The sequence below is a fragment of the Aphelocoma coerulescens genome, chromosome 4 (assembly GCF_041296385.1).
Source record: "Aphelocoma coerulescens isolate FSJ_1873_10779 chromosome 4, UR_Acoe_1.0, whole genome shotgun sequence".
Taxonomy (NCBI): Eukaryota; Metazoa; Chordata; class Aves; order Passeriformes; family Corvidae; genus Aphelocoma; species Aphelocoma coerulescens.
The window spans coordinates 49776626-49798828 of NC_091017.1; the positions used below are offsets into that span (position 1 = coordinate 49776626).

At 35.0% G+C, this 22203-nt stretch overlaps 1 protein-coding gene across 2 annotated transcripts in view; it reads right to left on the reverse strand.

Moving 5' to 3' along the window:
• Positions 1–532: 532 nt before the first annotated feature.
• TUSC3 (tumor suppressor candidate 3) overlaps positions 533–22203 on the reverse strand; it is a 113880-nt gene continuing 92209 nt past the window's right edge. For both annotated transcript variants that reach the window (XM_069014006.1, XM_069014007.1), the window contains exons 8-10: positions 10453–10527; positions 8067–8157; positions 533–832 (exon numbers count right to left, since the gene is read on the reverse strand). In XM_069014006.1, the coding sequence (XP_068870107.1) occupies positions 817–832; positions 8067–8157; positions 10453–10527 (182 nt within the window). In that variant the 3' untranslated portion in view covers positions 533–816. The remainder of the gene's footprint in view (positions 833–8066; positions 8158–10452; positions 10528–22203) is intronic.

Sequence of the window (22203 nt, forward strand, 5' to 3'; positions counted from 1 at the left end):
ACTGTTACAAGCATCATTCAGGATAGTACCTTCCTCCTGCTGCTATGTCAGAAAATAAGCATGTTTTGGGTTATATTGTTGTCCCCCACCCTCCCATTTTGTCACCACAGACTCAGCTTAAAAGGATCTGAGTTCTGACTGATGTAAGACCTCCTGCCTCCAAGATTCCACAATGAATTCCATTATGAATTGCATCCTTTGACCTAAGAGAGAGATGAATTTGCAATGTATATATTCTGTATACTGCTGAGTCAGGAAAAGAACTCCAGGATGAAAATGTGTAGAATACCATTTTATGTTAGTGGCTCAGCTTGTCAGAGGTGATCAGAGCTCTATACAAGTACTCCGTTACAAAGCAAAGTGGGGCATGGTGTAGTCATTAAAAATGACAGTTTCCACCAGGTTATATCTCTTAATAGTAGCTAAAGAACTAATGTTATTTTGTTCAGCTCTAAAACACATCTCAAAACAAAATTCACGTGAAAAATATTGGAAATATCCTTTGGATCCATGTAGTACATTCAATAAGGAAGACTTAAACAGAAGACCATTATACTGAAATTTATTTAAATTCTTGAGCACATTATATTCATTACATTTTAGTGCTTCCCACTGAGATGTTTACTATATGTTTCTATAAATTACACATTCATTGCATAAAACTGCATTCATTTCTCTATCACCATACTATATAAATTATCACAAAAACAGATGAACCAACAAAAGATTCTTGAATACATGTGACATTGGTGGGCTGAAAATAGCAGTTATAGCTTATCTTCATGGTAAGCAGCTCTAAATGAATCCCGCTTGAATTCATTTAATTAAGAAGCTGAAAAGAAAGAAAACATGATTAAATGCTGAAAAATGCATATAAAACATAGCACCAAAATTATTTGAAAAGAATAAACAAGGACTTCAAAACATAATTTGAAAAGTCATTTGACATTTGTGTAATAATCTCTTAAGTTCTTATATTCCATTTAGTAATTACTAAGCAAGCATGAAAGTTATCAAATAAAACATGAGCGATTGAAACTTAAATTTGTCTATTTAAAAAAATTAGAAAGCAAAACACTCTTCAAACATCTGTTCTCTTTAATCAAGTTCTGCATCTGCTCTTACTACTTTAAGTGAGAAATCTCTCCCAGGGGATGTTTCAGGTTTATTTAAAACCATCTTCTTTTACTGCTGAAGGGGCCCCAGAGCTAGGAGAGTATATAGCAATTAGCAAGGCTCTGTAGGGTTGCAGACTCTTAAATCCTCAGTATTTTAATAAATTAAGAAGTTTCCAATGATATTGCTGTTTCTGTACATCTGGAAGGAAACTTTGTATTTCGAAAATGTAGATATGTATTGTGTGTCACACCTTTCTGAGTGCTTTACCAAGTCCCATAGATTGGGAAACAGGAACACAGAGAGAGAGAGAGACTTAGAGACTTGTGCATGACTATAGACTAACTGTACAAACGCAAAAGCAAGGAACTACTGAATGGCAGTACTGCCTCTAGCTTTGTCTGGTAGGTCTTTCAACTCCTAGACCTGCAGTGTGCACTAGCATACATGTTGTAGCAATTTCACCAGTTTTTCCATTAATGGAATTAATTAATTAATCATTACAAAACATAAATACAAGTGCCACAAGCTTAAAAGACTGTATCAGTATAAAGATGTTCACTGCTGCAAAAAGCTGACAAGCTTGTTAGGCAAGATATACAAACCAAGGCAAAACAGATGGCAACTGGCTGGGTGCTGGAGGGTGAAGGGATTAATGAAAGGGAAAAGCCAGTGAGAACAACTTCACGAAGAGATGAATTGTAGAGAGCTGAGAGGAGAAGTAAGAGAGTGCTGAGCACATGCCTCTAAAAAGATAACCCAGCTCTAGAAAGATGTGTAAGGCCATGTATAGGAAAGGATCTGAGAGGAGAAGAGAGAGGACTACTAGTAGTGAAAAAGTTCGGAGAGAAGAGTGGGAAGGGCTGAAGATTACAATAATCAGGGAGGTAGCATTGATAGGTTTAAGAGGTGTAAAAGACTCAATGATATAACAGCAAAGAAATACAAATACAGCAGTGTCACTTTGGATTAAAATGCTACTACCATAGCTGTTGACCCTTACTTTCTGTCTATAAGGGAACTGCATCTTTAGCAGCTAAGAGACATGACATAGGGTAAGAGAAACACTGAAAGTAGCCAATTTTGCTGGGCACTATAGATCAGAATGTGAGAATGTGAATCCTGGTATTTATCAGAAGTATATGTACCAATTCATAAACTTAAGGTGACTCAATTTAATTGTGCATGAAATCAACATGGAATATCTAAAAAGCTGTTACTAGTGTGCTCATGTTTATTAATAAATTTAATTTTCTATGTCTGCAAATACTGTTTATTCTACCTACTAATATATTTCCAGTATATTTCCAAGAAATAATTATTTTATTCACTTGCATTTAATTTCAATTTCAATATTTTACAGGATTTCTTTACTGAAACTAATTTAATTACAACAAGGGTAGATGTGTATACAGTGAATGTGAGGATTTTTCAAGCTCTGGGGCATCTTGCAATTTGTGTGTCCTGTTGCATTGACTGTTCTTCCCCAAGCAATGAATGAATACTTTATGTCTGACTTAACATTTATGGGCTTTTGATGAAAATAAGGCATCTTTTATTTATCATGCTTTGCACAGCTTAGTTCATTTTCTCTGCTACCCAATAAAGAATATGTAATTTCCATTCCATCAATACACAGTTCAGAAGGCTGATTATTTTTTATGGTTTAACTAAAAAAATTTCACATTACTCTTGTAAATAATACTAAAATACAGTGGCTATGAACGATAATTGGATAATGAAACATTCAACCGCAGGCAGGTTCTAAAAGAATTCCTTCAAAAGCTACTTAATGAAAAATTACGGAAAAACAGAATTTTTAGGTGCTCATTTCATTTAAATTGAGATTAAAACAAAAAGTGATAAAATCTAGGCTTGAAAGAACAATTTAAAGTGTTAAGAGTAATGAAACTGCTAGAAGTTTCATTCAGAAAACAAAGCAGAAAAAACAATATAGGGCAGTTAATTAGTTGTAGCCAAAGCTAAAAACAAACAAACAAACAAACAAACCAAAAAACCAAGAACTTTTTTTAGTATCAGTAAAGCGTGGATAAGACTGCGTCCTTTTGAAGCAATGTTACAAATATTTACATGCCTAAAATTCCCAGTAATACAATACTGTGCTAGTGTACTGATGTCTTCTGTTCTGTTCTTAGCATCCTCTCTTTCATATTCTGTATGCTTTTTGGACTGAAACTGCCTAAGGTGTGGTTTCCAGAGAGCCCTCCAAGCTCTTTCCTGACTAGCAAAGTTAACTTAGAGTTCATGCTTTTGGTTTATAGGGAAGAATAGTCTCTCTGTCACTCCCATGTGTATGAGTTGACTGATGAAATCCTGTGTTGATATAATGAAATTTTATTACTCAGTCACTGAGCATCTGATATTTAATATATCATTTATTCACTTTAATACTAGGGTGAGAAGGCTTCAAAAAAAACATTCTCTAACATATATCAACACACTTTTCTTGTCCAGAAAGAATTATAAAGGGAAAATGTTCAACAGTATAAAATAAAATTATTACATAATCTTTCAATAGTTAATGATATCAATTAAAGTGAAAGTTATAGCAAAATGAAAAATTTCATCTGGTTCTCATAAAAAAGGTGGATTAGTACAGCCATGAAAAAGTCCTGCCATGGCAAAAATGGCTCTTGCAGAGAGATTTGCTGTATGTGAGCTCATCCATCATGATTGTGTTCGCTCAGTGAATAACCTTCATGATGAACCCCACTTTGCATCACCTTTCCCATTTGAATGCTTTACTGTATAAGGGTATTTTACCAGAATATTAATTAAACAATTTTTCCCAACCCTTGCCTTCAAGAAGAAAATCATGTGAAAGAATCAAATCAGAACTGGAAAATGTCTGAGGTGGATCAAAAAACGTCCGTCAAAATTACTGTCCCTTCCTACACACATGCCCTCTAAAGAGCACCTTATAGACCTGCACTCATATCTAGCACACCTAGGGACACTTTTCTGTTATAGAAATTAACAATGGCATTACTAGGGTCAAAGAAAGTACAGAATTCTCAGTACTTGTATTTATGCACATTAGAAAAAAAAAGTCTCTCTTAATTTTTTGACTCCGGCTATGTTTATCCACCTCTGTTTTGATTTATCTTTGCTACATGGAGGTCACTGCAGAAAAGAGGATGCACAGCAGGTTCTGTTACTGTTTCATTTGTTACCACTGCATGATGTTTCACACAGGCATGACTGAGTTGTTCAGTTCCAGAGAACAGAAACAATTTAGGACATTTGAATTTTTTTCTTTTTTAAGTAGGATAGTGAAGTTGATGCTTGAGGTCATGCATATAGCATTAAAGCAATTTCAGTTTTCTTTAACTGTTGCTTTAGGCAGGCCAACATAATGTTACATTTTTCCTGACAGATCATCAGTATGCATTGTTGTTAGTATTGTTAAAGGCAAAGTTTTACTAGCCTGAGGACAATTCATCACATAAAGACCAATAGTTTCAAGGTGAAATCTACAACCAGTGAAAGGAAAAGGATAGACAGATTTCACATCTTAAGATATAACTGCACTGGGATCAATTGATGAGGCATTAAACAAAAAGATTAATGTATTTTAGCATATATGACTGAAGTTAAAAAGCAGGATACTAAATTAATAGGGGAATGAGGAAATAACAGAGTTTATATACTTGGTCCTCTTTAGTGTTTTGCATGTTTAGTAAAATTCATAAGAACTATCCACAAAAAATAAAGAGGCTTCTCTAAAAAACACTATGGGATTGTGATGAAGATGACATGTTTGAGACCACTGAAGGGTCAAAGAATCAACAGTATGTTTATTTAAAGTAACAGAAAATGAGGTCAGAGCTACCCAAGAGACCAACAGAAGCATAAAACATTTAACACTGGAAACCAGATAAGCAAATTACACATTTGTGAAACTAATAAATGAAATTTGATAACAGCAGAGCAAAAGGATCAGCTCTAGTGATGGTTTCCAATAATTCTGCATTGAGTGAGGATTTAAGTTTGAATGATTAAGTTATTACCATGAAAACTCAGAACAATCTAGGACAGACCAACTAAGCCCAAAAGATCTTGCTTAATTGTGCAGAAGCCGTAACATTATAAAAAATACCCCAAGAAAACTGTGTAACACTTAGCCAGCTATTAAATGTTTCTCATGAATTTATGAATACACACTGTTCATTTCTTTATGAATTTACTTGATGGGTGTTACTGATTTGTAAGTTGTGGTCTTGAATCTACTTAGCTCCTTAAGACAGAATTTGGTTTATGGATCTAATAATTTCATCACAGTAACAACATGATGTGGCACTACTTGATTTTATCAGGATTGTGATGAATCATTCTTTTCAGCATTGTCCTGGATTTATTTCTTTTTTAAGCAGCTTTAGCATACTAACAGGTACACTTATTTTTGATATGCATCACCTATCAAACTAAATATTTTTAAATTAAGCTTTTAATAGAATTGTTCCTGTTGCAGCAGTTGAGGCTGCAATGGGACCTGTTGGGGAGCTGCAAGGCCCTGGATCAGTCTGGGATTTTTGGTGGGCTGGTACTGAAGTTTAGAATCTCACCCTTGGTTATGGTGAGATCTTTGCTGTGCTATGTAGATTAATGTCAGCTGGTTGGCCCATTGGCCACCCTCCCCTTTTTCCTATATTATGTATGTTCCTTATTGAATATTCAAATTTTCTAGAACCTCCCACATTGTTTGAAGCCCTATTGGTTTGTGGTTCCCTGGCCCACCCCTTTCCTTCCCTATTGGCTCCATCCCTGTCAGTTTGTGTCTACTCCTCCCCCTGGCCCTCACCTTATTGGTTAAGGGTGCTTTGCCTGCACACCTCTGCTACCTCCCCCTATATAACCTTGGAATCCCCAGTTGTTCAGATCTTTTGTCCCTGGATCCCTCCAATAAACCTATCCTTTGGAACTCCGTACGGAAGACCCCTCCTGCCTCTTTGTTCCTGGACTGCTCTTTTGGACTTCTATCTCTGTGTGTGTTTGGCTGTGTGCTGCCACGGCACCTGGTGTGTGTGTGGGTGTGTGTGGGGGGGTGTGTGTGTGTGCTTGTCTGCGGGTGTGCACAGCACCACCCTGGTGTCCCTGACGGGGAGTGGCTGCCAAGGACCAGCTCTTACGAAGGACGCTCAGGGAAGACGCAGTGGCAAAGACACTATCTGGGCTAAACGCTGCCGTGAGCATCAGTTCCCCCTAGCCCCAGTTCTTGCTGTCCTTTATTCTTAGCTTGGATACTAAAAGAGAAGTATGAAATCTACATACACCTCCAACTTCTGCTAGAAACTCCCATTAAAAGATGTCTGGTATTTCAATAAATTCAAGATTAATTGTGGGGAGAATAAAATAAATCCACTCCACCTAGTATTTACAGCAAACAGATTAGCAAGAAAAGAGGTAAAAGCCCTACATTATTTAAATTAAGATTCCCAAAGGTTATAGTATCTGATACTACAAGATATGTAATAGACCTCAGTGATTAAGTTTGCAAGAACACCAGTGGTATTGTGTTGGCATGCAAACTCACAGAGCATACTAATGCTCACAGTGCTGTTCAGCATCAGATATCCTAGGTATTAGACAGCAGCCAAAAAACCCTATTGCAAACATTCACAAAAGCAACGCAAGGTCTGGCACAGATATATAAGCATGTTGTTAATAGGTGTTATGAACATTCCTAAGATGAAAGAACTAAAAATGAAACTAGTACAACTGTGAGGTTCTCTTCAGTAGTTAATAAATTGCATGGCAAGGAACCCACCACCACCACTGCCTTTTCCATTTAATTAACTTGTTATTAGAAGATGGAAGGGAGCTCAGACCACGGATTGCCATTCTTTAGCAGTGCTTCTCAAGTGAGCTCTGTGCTGCAGATTAAGCTCATAATTCATGCTTCTTTAAAGTTTAAGACTTAAGTAGCTAATGGAGGGTAAGAGTACCTCACACTTAGGAAAACTGGATCCTGCCTTTCACCCCAAGTCAGTCAAGCTAGATGTAATCTCCAGAGAGTATACTGAGAGGCGGGACAGACTATCCCAAATGGCTAAGTACTAGCTCTATACTGATGAAATTTTGCAGTATGATGCTACTGGGCCCTTTACAGACCTCTTTCCTTACCAGGAATTACTAAAAAGCAGGAGCATACCTTGTGCACATATTGCAACGGGAAGAATTTCCTTGTCTTCAGTACGGTGTTACTAAATGCTAAAACTAATCTGAAGCAACCTAAATGTCAATTAAACAGCCTAAAGAGACCAAGCTCTGTAAAAATGAAAATAGTTTTAAAGTCTCAGAGCAAATTCTAACAGAAAAATTGTAATGTAATAGCTGAAATTACATCTAAGTTGGCTTTGCAAGGCTGAATCCTTTTAAGTAGAACATAACACAGAATATAAAACTGGCTGTTGTACTAATCATGTGGCCTAATCAGAGAAATCTACTTTTTCATTTGTCAGAAAAATTGCAACTGTTTAACAGGTGTATGTATAATTTAGAAAAACTACAATCCTTTCTCTCCTCCATGGTGTGGCTGACAAAAGGGTACTTTTAGTGAAGTCAAAGCTTAGCACTGTACACCACTTTGTTGTTTTGTGCCCTGTCTTATGTACAGCTTAGTTATACAAAAATAAACATTTAATAAAGCCTTATAAACTAAAGCGTGTTTTCTTTTTGCATTTTTCCGGGGGCACTGAATATGTCACGCATCTGAGCTCAAACCCTTTTAACTGGTCTGCCTTAACAGTCCTGCCAACAGTAGCATTCCAGCCCTTTTTGGTTTGCTTAAATTAATCACCATTCTTCCTGCTTCTACCACCTTCCATTGGCTTCAGTGGTAAAGATTAAAGATTGTTTACCTGAAAGCAATTCTTAAACTTCTACAAAGCTATTACAATCTTTAAGATGAGAATTTAATGACAGATTACCTGTATGGGTAGCCATGGTATTTGGAGCGAAATATTGACAGCAGGAAGCTGAAGAAAAAGACCACGAGACCAAGGCCTACCAGACATATTACTGGAAAGAAAACAACTTTGTTTATTAGCACAGAAAAGATTTAAAACTGCAATCTCTACAAAGAATATTATTTATGTCAATCATTTATAGAGAATTTGACACAGTTAAATACAAAATGTTACTGCCTTGACTACTGAAACCCACTATCTTCTGACAGGATTTCAAACAGATATGGAAATAATATTTATGGTTATTAGTAAAAAATTACCTGTCAGGGTAAATGTATTTTCAAGAAAAAAAGAGCAGAAATTTGAAAGTCAAATGTATGTGGGTGCAAACACCTTGCTGCTGATAATGGATTTAATAACCCATTAAATTATACATATCAAATAATGTCATTTCAGGTATTTGCTTTTTCTTTCTCGAAAAAAAATTACATTTAGAAAAATGTCCCTTGACTAATGGAATCATGTTCTCTCTAGTCAACCATCTATGGCTGAAGTAGCAGTAAAGGCAGCTTAGAACTACTTTATCTATTTATTAATGGCTAAAAGTTTCACTGTTCTAAGTTCCAAGGCTGGCAGCCAAATCACTTTTTACTCTTAGCTCACTAGCATATAAATCTTCAGGTTCTGAAGGTAAATAACAATGATGCAGACCTTCTGACAGCATCCAGGTGAAAGTGCTTTGGGTCTTTTCAGGCAAAGAATGAACTAACAAAGCAAAAGTTTAAACAAAGAATTGGAATATCTGTTTGCACCCTGCGGAATAATAGCATAAAACCTTCTTGATTGTGATAGCCTGCTCTACTGCGTGTAAATAAACTTTTTAAAAAGGGGGACATATTACAAACTGATGCATATAACTGAGATGCAGCTCATCTACATTAGATAATATTTTGATTCTAGGGAGCTACTTTGATTTTTAAAACTCTTCTTATACTATTCTTACTTTAGCCAACTTTTTGCTATTTAATTGCAATATTCATGCTTCAAAAGTATGCTGACTTTGAGCGAAGGATGAGCAAACATGAAGCCAAGGAAATTGACAATGATGCATTTTTTCATTAAAACAGACCATGTGGAAAGTGACACATGTCAACTGGAATATAAAATTTCTACAGTTATTTTGAGAAAACTAGCCATGTACAAACCTAATAAACATTATATTCATTATAAAGAAATCACCACTGACAAATATGATTTCCAAGCATGGATGAATAAATTGGAAGCATGAACAGTGCAAGGCAGATACACAGAAAGCATTCACATAATGCCCACAAAGAGCGGAGTCTCAATTTTTACTGCAGTCCACTGATATTTCATTAGGCCTGTTCACAGGCCCAGATGTAAGATCATATTCCAATTAAACTTATGTCACTGTATCCTTTGACATCCCTGTTAAAGCTAGTTACTGTAGAAGATACTCAGAATTAAATGATTCATCTACAGCTTGCTGAAGGAGACCCTCAAATCACTATAGATTAGAGAGATCTCAAGCCATTCAAACAGCTATTATGAAGAATTCTAGAATGCTTTTAAAGAAAATAGTTGGCCAGCTCTATCTGCAATACTGTGTATTACAGAGAAACTAAAGAACTGATCTCAAAAGAAAGAGGAGGCAGAGTAGGAAATTTGGTATATTCCAAAGACCTTTAATGGCTTATATGAGAAAAATAAGTCAGGGGATATAAAAGGTGCAAAGGCAGATGGGCGTATTTGTTTCAACCTATGTCATACTCAGAAAAACCTTGTTTGATGTAACAGTGAGGAAGTTTGATTCTGGATAAAACAGTTTCATATTGTGTGTTTATGTGATTCATTGACAAAAAATCTCGTAAATATTCTGAGTAACAACAAAATTCAGAAAAACATAAAAATTGAACTTCAAGCTAAATATCTTTAGACATTACAGATTAGGATATGTTTTGTACTACACCTACTGCTCGGTTTCCACCTTACTCTGGAGACATGATACTGGCAAGAGTACCGAATAAAAGCATTTTCACACTCTTTTGGATGTTATCTTAAGTACTTAAATTCATTTTGAAAACAATGTTTTGAAACTCTTGTTCTTTATATCACTGACTTCTGATATAACTGAAGAGCCAAAAAGCATTTCTGCAATATAGCAGAGATACTGTGTCAAGCTGTCCCTTGACTGAAAATGCTTAAAATATTTTTTTACTGTTACTACTTCATGTGAATGCAGTTTTATCAACAGAATTTTTATGCTCTCCTCTATTCCAACCCACTAAAGGTAAATACTGGTTTAAGGTAGAGACTTCTGAAAACTTGTAATTTCACAGTGCCTTCTAACTGTCTAAGCATTGCCTTAGCTATTCAGTCAACTTACTTCTCCTTTTTCCAACATCCCCTTTGGAGGTAGCAGCTTCATTCAGGAGTACCATTCCCATGGTGATAGCAGCATCTATATCGTCATTGTCAAGGAAAGCAGCAGATGTGTGGATACCTCAGAAAGCCCCCAAGGTACGTACATCTATGAACTCCAGCTTTCAAGTTCATAAAACGAAAGAAGGCATTTACATAGAACAACTGCATATCACAATCTGTACTGTGCCGATACACTCACCTGTGGCAAAAATGTGTAGGATTTTTCTTTGTGCATTCTGGATTAAAAAAAAAAAATAAAGAAGGTTCAAGAAACTTTAAAGGACAAGTCATCAAGTAGGACACACAAATTTTGTGTGGAAACAGCCATTCCTCAATATTTTACAATATTCTGTATATTGGTACTAAAGGATTTTTTAAAAATGAAAACTGTAAGATCCAGGAATCATTCACTGCAATTGCACACAATGCATTGGTTATTTGACACAAACTGAAGCAGTTGGACTGCTTTATCTTCCTCTGCATTTGGATAAGACATTAACTCCCTTTTTAGCGTCATATTGCCTAATAGTTTAGCAGAGAAACATCTCAGAGGCAAAGTCCTCAGTCACTTTCAGTGTTTCGTTGTCTCATTATAACTGTTAGAAATGTGAACACGTACATAACAATAAAACAATTTCACTGATCTAGCAAGCTCTTAAGCCATTCACTTAATTGTTTATTTGAAACTGTAAAACCAAAAAGGAATGGTTACTACTGTGCATAACATCTGTTCTGAAGCAGAGGCAAGCCTGAATGCTCCAAAGCAGGTGTGAATCATGAGAGCTAGAGGTTACAATATCAGGAAACACAAACTTCAACACGCTTTACAGATTGTCAAATAAGGTTGGAGTTTTCAACGTTACTTACCCCAGAGCATGATGACTACAAACTTCAAGAGTAAGATGTTATTATTTATGCACACAAATAATTCACAGAAGATACTTCAAACATGCTAGAGCCATAAATAATATCTGCATCTTGTAACATTACACCTGCAGTGATCTTGTAATATATTAATATTTTTCCTTTTAGGAATGTTCAAAATTAGACCAAAATGCTCAAAGACAGCTGAAATTTTCATTATAAAATTTTAATTAAGCAGAGCTTGAGCAAAAGGATTTAGAACTGTCAATGCTAACACAATCACACTTCATCAGAGATGAGCAGCCTGATTCAGGTTTGGCTTCCAAATTTCATACACAGACTGAGAAACAACAAATGGAGAACAACAAGATTTTAAAAAGTAAACATCAATAGTGAAAGATGGCAGAAGCAAATAGGCAACAAGAAAGAAATATAATTTTTAACATCACCTCTTTGATACAGACATCTACATACAGTCCTAAATTAAGCTCTAATTAAAAACACACTAGTAGCTCAAATTAAATTCCTCACACACGTACAAGCTGCAAGGCATAGAGTCAGTCTATGAATAATTGGTTCTGTTCAAGTCTTCTAAAAGCTTATGACTACACTTGACAAAATAGAAAAAAAAAAGTGCAAAATATTGTGAAAAAAATAATCTTGGAATCCATGACACAAAAATTGCTTTCGAAAAATTTTACATGTTACGATTCAGATTCATGAGCATATGGGACTGGGAATCTCCTGTTCTACTGCTATGCTTCCAGTAGGGAAAAAGAACTGGGGAGAATGTCATGAGAATCATTCAATTCTTTGTTTTCCGATGTTACAAAAGCATAAAGATGAATTAATTGAGAGAGTTGTCACAAAAAGGGATGAGAAAAAAAATTCCACATGTATTTCTACCCTATTAAAGAAAAGCCCCTAAGGTAGCACTATCTAATAACTTTACCAATTCCTCACTTAGATTTATAAGAGTGTTTATGTCCTGAGTTTAACAGTCATGGGAAAAAAAACCCCAGTCCCAAGATGTAAAGATAACTCACCAGGCCCTCTTGGGGAAGTGCTACTTTTTGCAAAGATTTTGAAATGCCTTGTAAATATTTTTTTTGCTTGATTATCTCATGCAATATCAGTACATAATGTGGTCCTTTGCTATTTCCCTTACCTGGCTGCTTCTGAGAAACAAACCAACCAACCACAAACTAAAAAGCCATTTGGGAGACATCCCTTCTGTAACTTAGTTCTTATTTTCTTACCAGACCATGAGTTTAATTCACTTTTCTTACCATCAGGAGTAACAGTCTCACAAAAGTAACTTGTTTGCTCTGCGACTGAGAATTATAGATTTGTAACCACCTGAATTGTGCTGGGTTTTTTTTCCCCTCTCTTTTGGAACTTCACATCATTACCCTTAAAGCTCCCCCCATGCTGTCACTATTTTTGCTTCAGTTGTTGCTTTCTAACTTTAGTCATCATTGCTGAGCTTTCAGCCTCATTGGCTGCCTTTTACCTTCAATATCAGCTTCATAGCCACAGTGTAACATGGTACTTGCCTCAGCTCTCTGATGCTGAAGTAAAAATTCAACCTGAGTTGTCATTTCAATACTTAGCTTCAATAATTAGCTTTTTACCACAGAATATATAGCTTGTTACTATTTTTCACTCATTTCTAACATTCTCCGTTATGCCTTTACACTATTTTGATATTCTACAATATAAAGCAACAGTCCCAGCTCTGAAAATAATCTTTTATGGTATCTCAATTCTCTAACAGTGCAGAATGTAAAATTTTAGCAAGTGATTACTTGGACAGTTTTTCATCTGCAAAAAATGATGCATCAAAAGATGTACTTATTTTCCAATTTCTCTTTATCTGCCTCACTACGCATTATGAAACTGTTTTGAAAAGATGAGGGGGAATGTAGCACTCAGATAAGCCATGGCAAGCAAATGTTTTAAATTCAGATGTTCATGTTTTCTGATAAATTTATTTGTCTATTGAGTTTTTTCTATGTAAATCCTGTTATTTACGTTTTCAGATTATTACACTTTTACATACAAAACTTCTGCTCTTTCTTTTCCCAGCTGATACATGATTTTTGTAAAAATTGAAAACAACTTATTCACATAGGACTTTTGAAAAGGTTTTGAATTTTGATTCAGGAAGATTTTAAGTAGGATGAAAAAGACAGTGATCATCACAACTTATAAGCTTATACAAAAAATGATCAGTAGTAACAAATAAAATATTCAGCCCTGAAAAAATCAAGATGCTATATCAGAAGTAGGAAAAAAACCAGGCCACCAAATCTAAAACAAAACATATTGGATCAATAAAATCCAAAATTATAGATATCCTACAAAATGAAACTAATTGCTAGTAAATTTGGGATACTTTTTAATTAGCATATTTTAATAGAAAATTTAATCACAGAATGCCCAAAAGAAAGAAAACCTGATAATTCCAAAGTTTATTAATGTAATACATAATTTATATCTTTAAGTCACAAATTGATTCCTAATTAGTAGTAAGTGAGGAATGAAAGAAGGAGAGATGATAACTTGACTAGCACTTGGTTACTTTTGTGAAAAAAGTTTGGTGTTCTCACTCATATTCAGTTATGTTTCTGCCAAGAGTACAAAATCTGGTATTAGCATTACAAACACATAAAGAAACAACTACCTTTTAAATTGCAGATCATGCAGTTGCTTAATAACATAGGAGCAAGAAAAACTAGAGAACAAAATATCCATCCACTCGAGCCTGTGCTTAGTTTATTGTAACCTAAAATGGGTATAGATTATCAGGCAATCTTTAAAAATTGCTGGTTCAATTTATCAGACATGGAACAAAGAAAAGCCCGTACTTTTTTGTCAAGGAGTATATGACCAGTATATGACCAACAGAAACTCTATGGAGGTTTCTGAAGTTTCTTCTTTTTTTTTTTTTTTTTTTTTTTTTTTTTTTTTTTTTTTTTCCCTTTTTTCCTTTTTTGTTTGATTTGGTTTTTTGCTGGGGGGGGTGACAATTAGAACATGAGAAATTCTTTGCTGGTCCCTTACAAAAGGGCATATTTTGCTGATAGAGATATTTAACTTAACCTTTTCCTACTAATACTTAAACTTCTATGTTTAAGATGCCAACTACTGTATGTTTCATCTCACTGAAGAAGGATGATTCCTAACTCAGAACCTGAAAAAGTAGAGAAAAGTCTGAAAATGATTTGATTATGAATTTATGGATTAATTGTACACAATCAAGCTGTATTTAAGTATTTTTTAATGGCCTGAAATCCACTTGTAACATACTAACAACCTTGAACATACTTTCTGTTTAAAACCTTCATGCTTTAGCTACACTGAATGGTTTTTCAACAATTTTAGGAAGTATTACATGAGTCTTGGCACTGGAGTTCTCCTCAACTCCGTGAAAATTCATCTCAAAACAGTGAAGTATTTCGAAGTTTGCATTTCAACCATTGAAATGCCAACTATACTACACCACTTTCCTTTTTGATGCTTTTTAATAATTTTAATAGAGCAGAGAACAGATTTCACACTAATACAGAATTTCCCATAGTGAAAAAGTTTATTATTAATTTGATTAGTTTCAGCTTCAATTTATGAGCCTGTCTTTCTAATCCACAGATAATCTCATGGAACCATTGCTCTTGTGGTGCTCTTGGACACCTGAGAATGGAAAGGCCATATAAAAGATTCAGAAGAAGAAAAAGACTCTGGAATCTGTTTTAATTCAGCTGCAAAATGGAGCATAGAGACACCTGATTAAGTTTATGTTAAATCAATAATCAAACATTCATGGTTTTTCAGCCTGATTTACATCCTAATTATTCACATTTAGGATCAGCTAAAACTAGCTCTGGGGAGATGATTTTTACATTTATTATTTATGACCTTTTTGGTTGTATAGATTACATCTGATGAAATTTCAGGTTTAGTCCTGTCCATCTTGCAAATTTTTATAGTGTGGTTTGCCCCTAAATATCTCTTTCTAGCTTTATTTATATTTTTTAATCCATTACTCTAAATTTTCTTGTCTAGTGATATTCAAATCACAAAAGTATAAGCATCTCCAGAACAGGCAGACAAATAACATTACTTTACTTTCCTTAATGTTAAGCACACCAGAGAAACAAACAAATGATGGAATTTCTTAACAGTTTAATTTAACTTTTAAACAGAGATACTTTTCCTAAAACAAACTTCACTTGAGCTATTTGTAAGTATTTATGAGGCTATATAATTTTCTCTCACTATTCTAACACTGTGTTACAAACATCTACCTTATTTTCAAGCACTTTATTTCAAACACTAGACCTAGTATGTCTCATCTGTTAGCACACACTTGATACTTGCATGCAGACATATAATCTCCCTTACTTTCTCTAAAAACCTCAAGTTTTTTTAAGAATATCACACATTCTTTTTCTACACTATGAGTCATCATCCATATGAGTCTAGGCTGTCTTTTTACTCTCCATCATTGCTAGGATCTATGCAATGTAATTTTATTCTTAGCTGAATGCACTTGAGGACTATATAACTTAGTAAAAGGTATCTGTGGATCCAAAACATAAAACATTTAACTTTGGACTAGATTTCTTCATCTTTGAGCCATTCAAGCAAATATATTTTTCAGCCATTAAAATAATTAACTGAAGCCTAAAGAAACCCTTAAAAATGTCTTCAGCCTGTGGTCAGTGAATGCCTCTTGCTGTTGGGACTAGCAGTCAGCTATTTGCAAAAGACAAATAAAAACGGGCCAACTGCCAGAGCAGCTGACAGCTAAATTAGCTTTGCAAGGGTCTGCACTTCCAGTGGAAAATTTTAGTCAGAAACTGAGAATGGTTGAAAATCACTGAAATTCAAGAGTTGGTAAATTCATGCAGAGGACACACACCATATGTGAAGGCAGTTCACCAATTCCAGTGTACTGAAATTAGCTGATGAGAGTATGAATTATGTTTCATGTTAACAAATGCCCAGCTGTAAATTTAAGGTCTCTGCATATCTCTCTCACATTTAAGACCCTTTAATGTCTTTTCTAAAGGGTCATATTATTAATTGTTTTAAGGTCAAGCAGTAGGAGACTTAGGTAATGTAAAACTGTCTTGATTTTTCTAGTTATTACCTCCTTACACTTCATTACATTTAGGAGGAATTAGACAGCTTCCAGAAGAATCAGAATAAGTTACAAGGTTAACAGGCAGTACTGGTAGATAACACAAGTAAATAAGAGAAAATGTGCAGTATGTTCTGCTGCTTTGGATGCTGATTTCCATATTTAATTAGGAAGCATGCTTAAATATGCTTTAATGTTATGCTTTTAGTCCTACCTTTATCCACCGTGGTCTTCTTTCTTTTTTTCTTATCCTTAAGATCCAGAATACAATAACCCTGTCTCACTGCTTTAGTTACCATCCCCACTCACTCTACCATGATCTCTGGGGAAGATCACAACTAGTTGTGCACACTGATGCACAACTGACAGAATCTTACTACCAAGAGCTAAGTATTGTTCTACTGACTTTTGACTCAAAGTTTCAGATTCTTATGGTCAGTGACTCTGACATACAGAAAGTCATCTCTTTACATTCATCCAATGGAAAAGTTTCCTCACACCACAGAGGCACTTAATACACTTAATTTAAATTCCCTCTGTAGGACAGGAAATCTCTTTCATAATAGGTGTAATTTTAATGCTACCAAAAGGATTTGTCTTTTTCCTTTTCAATCAATATCTCGTATCCACCTACGCAGCTGTCCCATTAAACTTTGCCTTGGGAATTCAAATTAGGAAACTGAAAAGACATTCCATTTTTACTTAGCTGCATGTGTTTATTCAGCATCAATATTTAACAGTTTAATAAGTTTAATAGTAATAATGAAAAAACCAGGTTAATCATAACTGCTAATTCCTATAATAATGGTTTAGATTTATCTCCTGTACAATAAATAACTTGCTTAATAACTGAAACTCCTTTGGTAATGAAAATATTTACTTTTAAATTTACTCCTTAAAGTAAGGATCCACTGTTACTACAAAAGGGAAAAACTTTTGACAGATTACATTCAAAGCAGTTTTATTTCTCCAGGGAATGACATAAAAACTTGATGAAAATTCATTAGAAAAACTGAGTAGTGTTTACAAAAAGGAGGAACAGAAGAATTGAAGAAACCTTTCAAATTCAACACAGTCTATCCAACATTACTATTCCTTTTATTTCTTGCTGTATCTCGACACCCAGAGCAATATTTACAGCTGAACACTGCACACTTCAATGTCTATTTTGTTGTAACAGTCATATACACTATCTGTATTCAACTGTAGTTAATTACAACAGTAATACTGATGGTGCAGTTTATTGCACGTCGTTTCTCTTAGGCAATGACAGCTCTTCATTCCAAAGTCATCTCTCTTTTGCCTTTATGTCTTCTTAATAACTCCAAAAGTACTTCAATATCCTTGCCTTTAGTTCCTCTTTCTTGTCTCTCCAAGAATGTCAAACTACTCAGCATTTAAAAAAATTTTATTAGTACCCAATCACTTCTGCTGACTCCTCTTATCTTTGACCTCATTTCTGTCAGAAGAGGGTTGCAACAATAGACAACACAAGCCTGGAACATCTTCTGCATGGGGAAAGAATAGAATTTTTCACCTTGGAAGGAAGAAAAGAAAGAGAAGTATGTTTGGCGAACTCTATAAAGCTCCAAATAGAAGGGAAAAAAAAGAGAGAGAATGGATTATTTCCCATGACTTATATACCAAAGTCACACAGTACATTTATTGTGCAAATTATAGGCTAAAAAAAATCCCAAAAGAATAATTTCTGCATACTACATGAAGTTTACACTGAAAATTTATTGCTATAGAATATTATTCCATAATTAATTCAAAAAAGGATTTAAAAGAAATAAGAATTTATTAATTGATGACTAGAAGCTATAATATTCTTTATGGTCAGTCTGGCTCAAAAATCCCTGAATCATTTATTCTGGTTGGTTATTTTGTTTTGCACAATTTTTCTCTATGTTTTTAAAAGTCATTGCTGCACTAATACACGTGGATGCAAAGTGATGATAACTTGAGAAGATGCTAAACTTTATTGCTAAATCACAGTGTGTTTAGATATGTGCTCTTTTTGTGTGGTAAAACTGGATATCTAGCACAATTAGACTGCTTTACCAGGATTGTGACTGTGAACAAAGTTATTTCTCTGTGTGAACTATGTAGGCCCTAGGGTCCTTGGAGATACTCGGACGCTTCAAAAGCAAAACCTTGAATTACAGACTGCACAATGCCTAGCATGTTCATAGCTCCACAGAAGTTACTGCTTTTATATAATTTAACAAAAAACCCAAACCAAACCAAAAAATCACTTTAAAAAAATATCTATTCCATGCTCTTATTTAAATAAGTTTTCTTTGTGTCATCTGCCATATTTATTCTACAGCAGTTATACATCTATTTCCGTAATGACTTTTTGACAAATTTTCTACCTCATCAGAAAGTCTCTATACTGAAATAATTCTACAACCCACCCCGAAGTATTATGTGTGTAAATTGAACCCAGTTGCTTGAAGCACTGATAATCAAGCTGATGTGGGGATATGTATTACATAAAACTTCCTTCTCAACTGCATATAATAACAAGATTTTATTGTTTGTGGAGAAGATATAAAAATTGGCCAATTTCAAAGAACAGTGAAAGCAGATATTGAAAAGACTGGCATATTTTTATGGCTGTAACCTCAAATTAAATTTATAACTAACTCTTATTCAGTATTAGTTTTTCTCTGGAAATAATTATAAAATTCTTTCTTTTTAAAAAAAAATTTTAACCTGTCAATTTATGGTGAACAATGAGCTATAATGTGGCATGAATAAAAGCAAACCTTGACTTTTGTTTTGCTCCTAGGCAATAAAAAGCTAAAACATAATGGATTTCGTAATTCTACTCTATAGAGTGTTCTGTTCATTTTTAAATGAAAGCTTCACTAAAGCTATTTCACGAATTCTATAAAGCTGGCAAAAGAAATACAAAGGGAAGCCAAAAAGTTATGTCAAACAAGATTGTAATTCACACCAGAATGCGCCATGAACTGTAGTTTGGAAGGTTCAGACTGGATGAAAAACAATTTCATGTCTGAAACTCCCCAGAGAGATTATGTGATCTCCTTCCTTGAAGTTTTGAAAAACTGCACCAGACAAAACCAAGAAAGACCAGATAGAGTGTTAGTGATAATCCTTCATTGAGAGGAAGATTACAGTATATGATCTTCTGAGATCCCTTTCAACCAACATTTATATGATTTCCATGACTATTTCCTGAAGTTAACTCTCCATTACAAGAGAAAGGGGAGCCAAATAACTAAGTAAGAGTCATCTTGTCAGCATAACACAAACTGCTCAAAGTAATACCTTGAAAGTCACAAAATTGTATAATATACAAGCACCACAATATCTTGGAGATCTCTTCCAACCTTAATGATTCTATGATATCCAACCATGTCTTTTCACTGTTCTCTGCTACATGTTCATGAAGAACTGCAGCCCACAGGAAAGGCTCACATTGGAGAAGTTCGTGGAGAACTTCCTCCAATAGGAGAAAGTAAGGGAAGAGTGTGATGAGTCATCCTGAGGAAGAAAGAGAAGCAGAGACAATTGCGATGAACTGGACACAACTTCCGTTCTCCATCCCCTTGCACCACTGTGGGAGAGCAGGTAGATAAATCAGGAGTAAAGTTAAGCCCAGGAGGAAGGGAGGGGTGGGGGGAAAGTTGTTTCAAGATTTGTTTTTTATTTCTTATTACCCTTCTCTGATTTGACTGGTAATAACTTCCCTGAGTCTTCCCTGAGTTAATTTCCCTGAGTCTCTCCCAGTCCTTATCTTGACTCATGAACCTTTTCCTACATTTTCTCTCCCCTGTCCAGTTGAAGAGTGACAGAATGGCTTTGGCGGGACCCTGTCCAGCCAGGGTCAGCCCACCCCAAGTGCCAGTAAAGTTCACCCCTATTACCAGTCCTAGGTGAGTACACTGTATGTGTACATATACCTGGTATGTAATCAGTAACTCTGTATAGATTTTACTGAATTTAATTTTGCTTTATAAAATTATTTAAACTGAGTAGCTGACATCTTCACAAGTCCTTTTTACCCAAGTCCTAATTATGTAGCTACAGCATGGAAAAACAGATCTTTATATAGAAATAATCTAGCAGATGAGGTAAAAACACTATCTAAAACAAAATAAAAAAGGGCAAAGGAAATTAATTATTTTTTCATCGGAGGTATTAAAAATTCACTTTATAGAGAAACACAACATTGCATTTCAACATCTAGAAAGAAGTGACAAGCTTACTACTACAAAGTAAAAAGAAACAACCAAATGAAACATGTACATTACCAGAATAGTAATGTCCTGTTTTAAAATTCAATGCATCTTTTAAACTTTAAAGGATAAAGTGAATGTACTACTTTTCATCTATCTGGCATATTTTTTTCTATTTCCCACATTTTCTAACAATTTCTGAATAAACAAATAATGAAGAAGCAATTGAGCAACTCATAATTACTACCAACATTGAAAGAATAAAGGAATATTAATTTTCACAAGTAACTGTTAAACTGTCAAGATTTTGTGTAAAAGATTTCATTGTGAAATTTGTGCGTGACTAAAAACTCATCCCAATAGTATTGAGCCATGAAATGAAACCTTAGAGAATTCTTATTGCAAGTGGCAGTGCACAACATCACTCAAAGGATTCTTTCAGACAGCTGCATTAATGTAGCTAGCCAACTTCCTGGTTTAAAGACAGTATCTGCCAACAAAAAGTTATCACTTCCATGCCTGAGTCAGAGAAACTAAATATGTCATCAATGAAAATTTTGTTTATTTTTTATCTACTCTGGTTTGGGGATTTACTTTTCTCATTCTCAAGCACTCAACAGCACTGGTTTAGATAACAGATTTGTTTAAATTGTGGCAGTTCACAAAAAGCAAAAAACATAAATTTCAGCTCTACAAAGGAAAGCAGAAAGATGATACTAGTAAGATGCATACTTTATCTATTAAACAAGAAACTTTTCATATGAAATGTAATAGCTGTCTCTGTGTACTTTAAAAAAAATGTAGCATTTAAAGCAATAATCACTGACTTTTGACCTGGCAGTTTTCAGGTGGAAATTCTACACAGATGGAAACTCTACAGCCCCTCCAGGCAACCTGCTTCATTGTTTGACCACCCTTACAGTAAGAAGCATCTTCTTGTCTTCAGACTGATTTTCTTGGTTTTCAATTTTAGTCCGCTGCCTCTTGTCCTCTCAAAGGGCACTACTGAGAAAGGCTGCCACCTTCCTCTTCATTTCCTCCAGTCAGGTAGCTATACACACTGATGAGATCTCCCTGAGAGTCTTCTCTTTTTCAAGTTAAACAGTTCCAGCTCTTTCAGCCTTTTCTCACAGGATGATCTCCTAATCATCTTTGTAGCTATTTGCTGAACTTGCTCAATTAAGTCTGCAACACTCCTGTACTGGGGGACCCAGAACTGGAAACAGTATTCCAGTTCAATTGCAAATATTACATTTACTCTGCAAAATAAGATCATAACTTTGAAACTATGGCTATTTATGAAGCATATAAAGTTTCACAGGTAGCAAAACGGATGCCAGGCAAGTGAACGTAATGAAAGTGTAATGATGGTGGTGTCTTTGGATAGCAAATGGCAAAGACAAAGGTAGACAGGGAAGTTTGAGGAAGGGCAGGTTCTAAGGCAGCATAACTTCAGAGAGAGAACAAGAGAGTAGTCACAATCATAAAACTG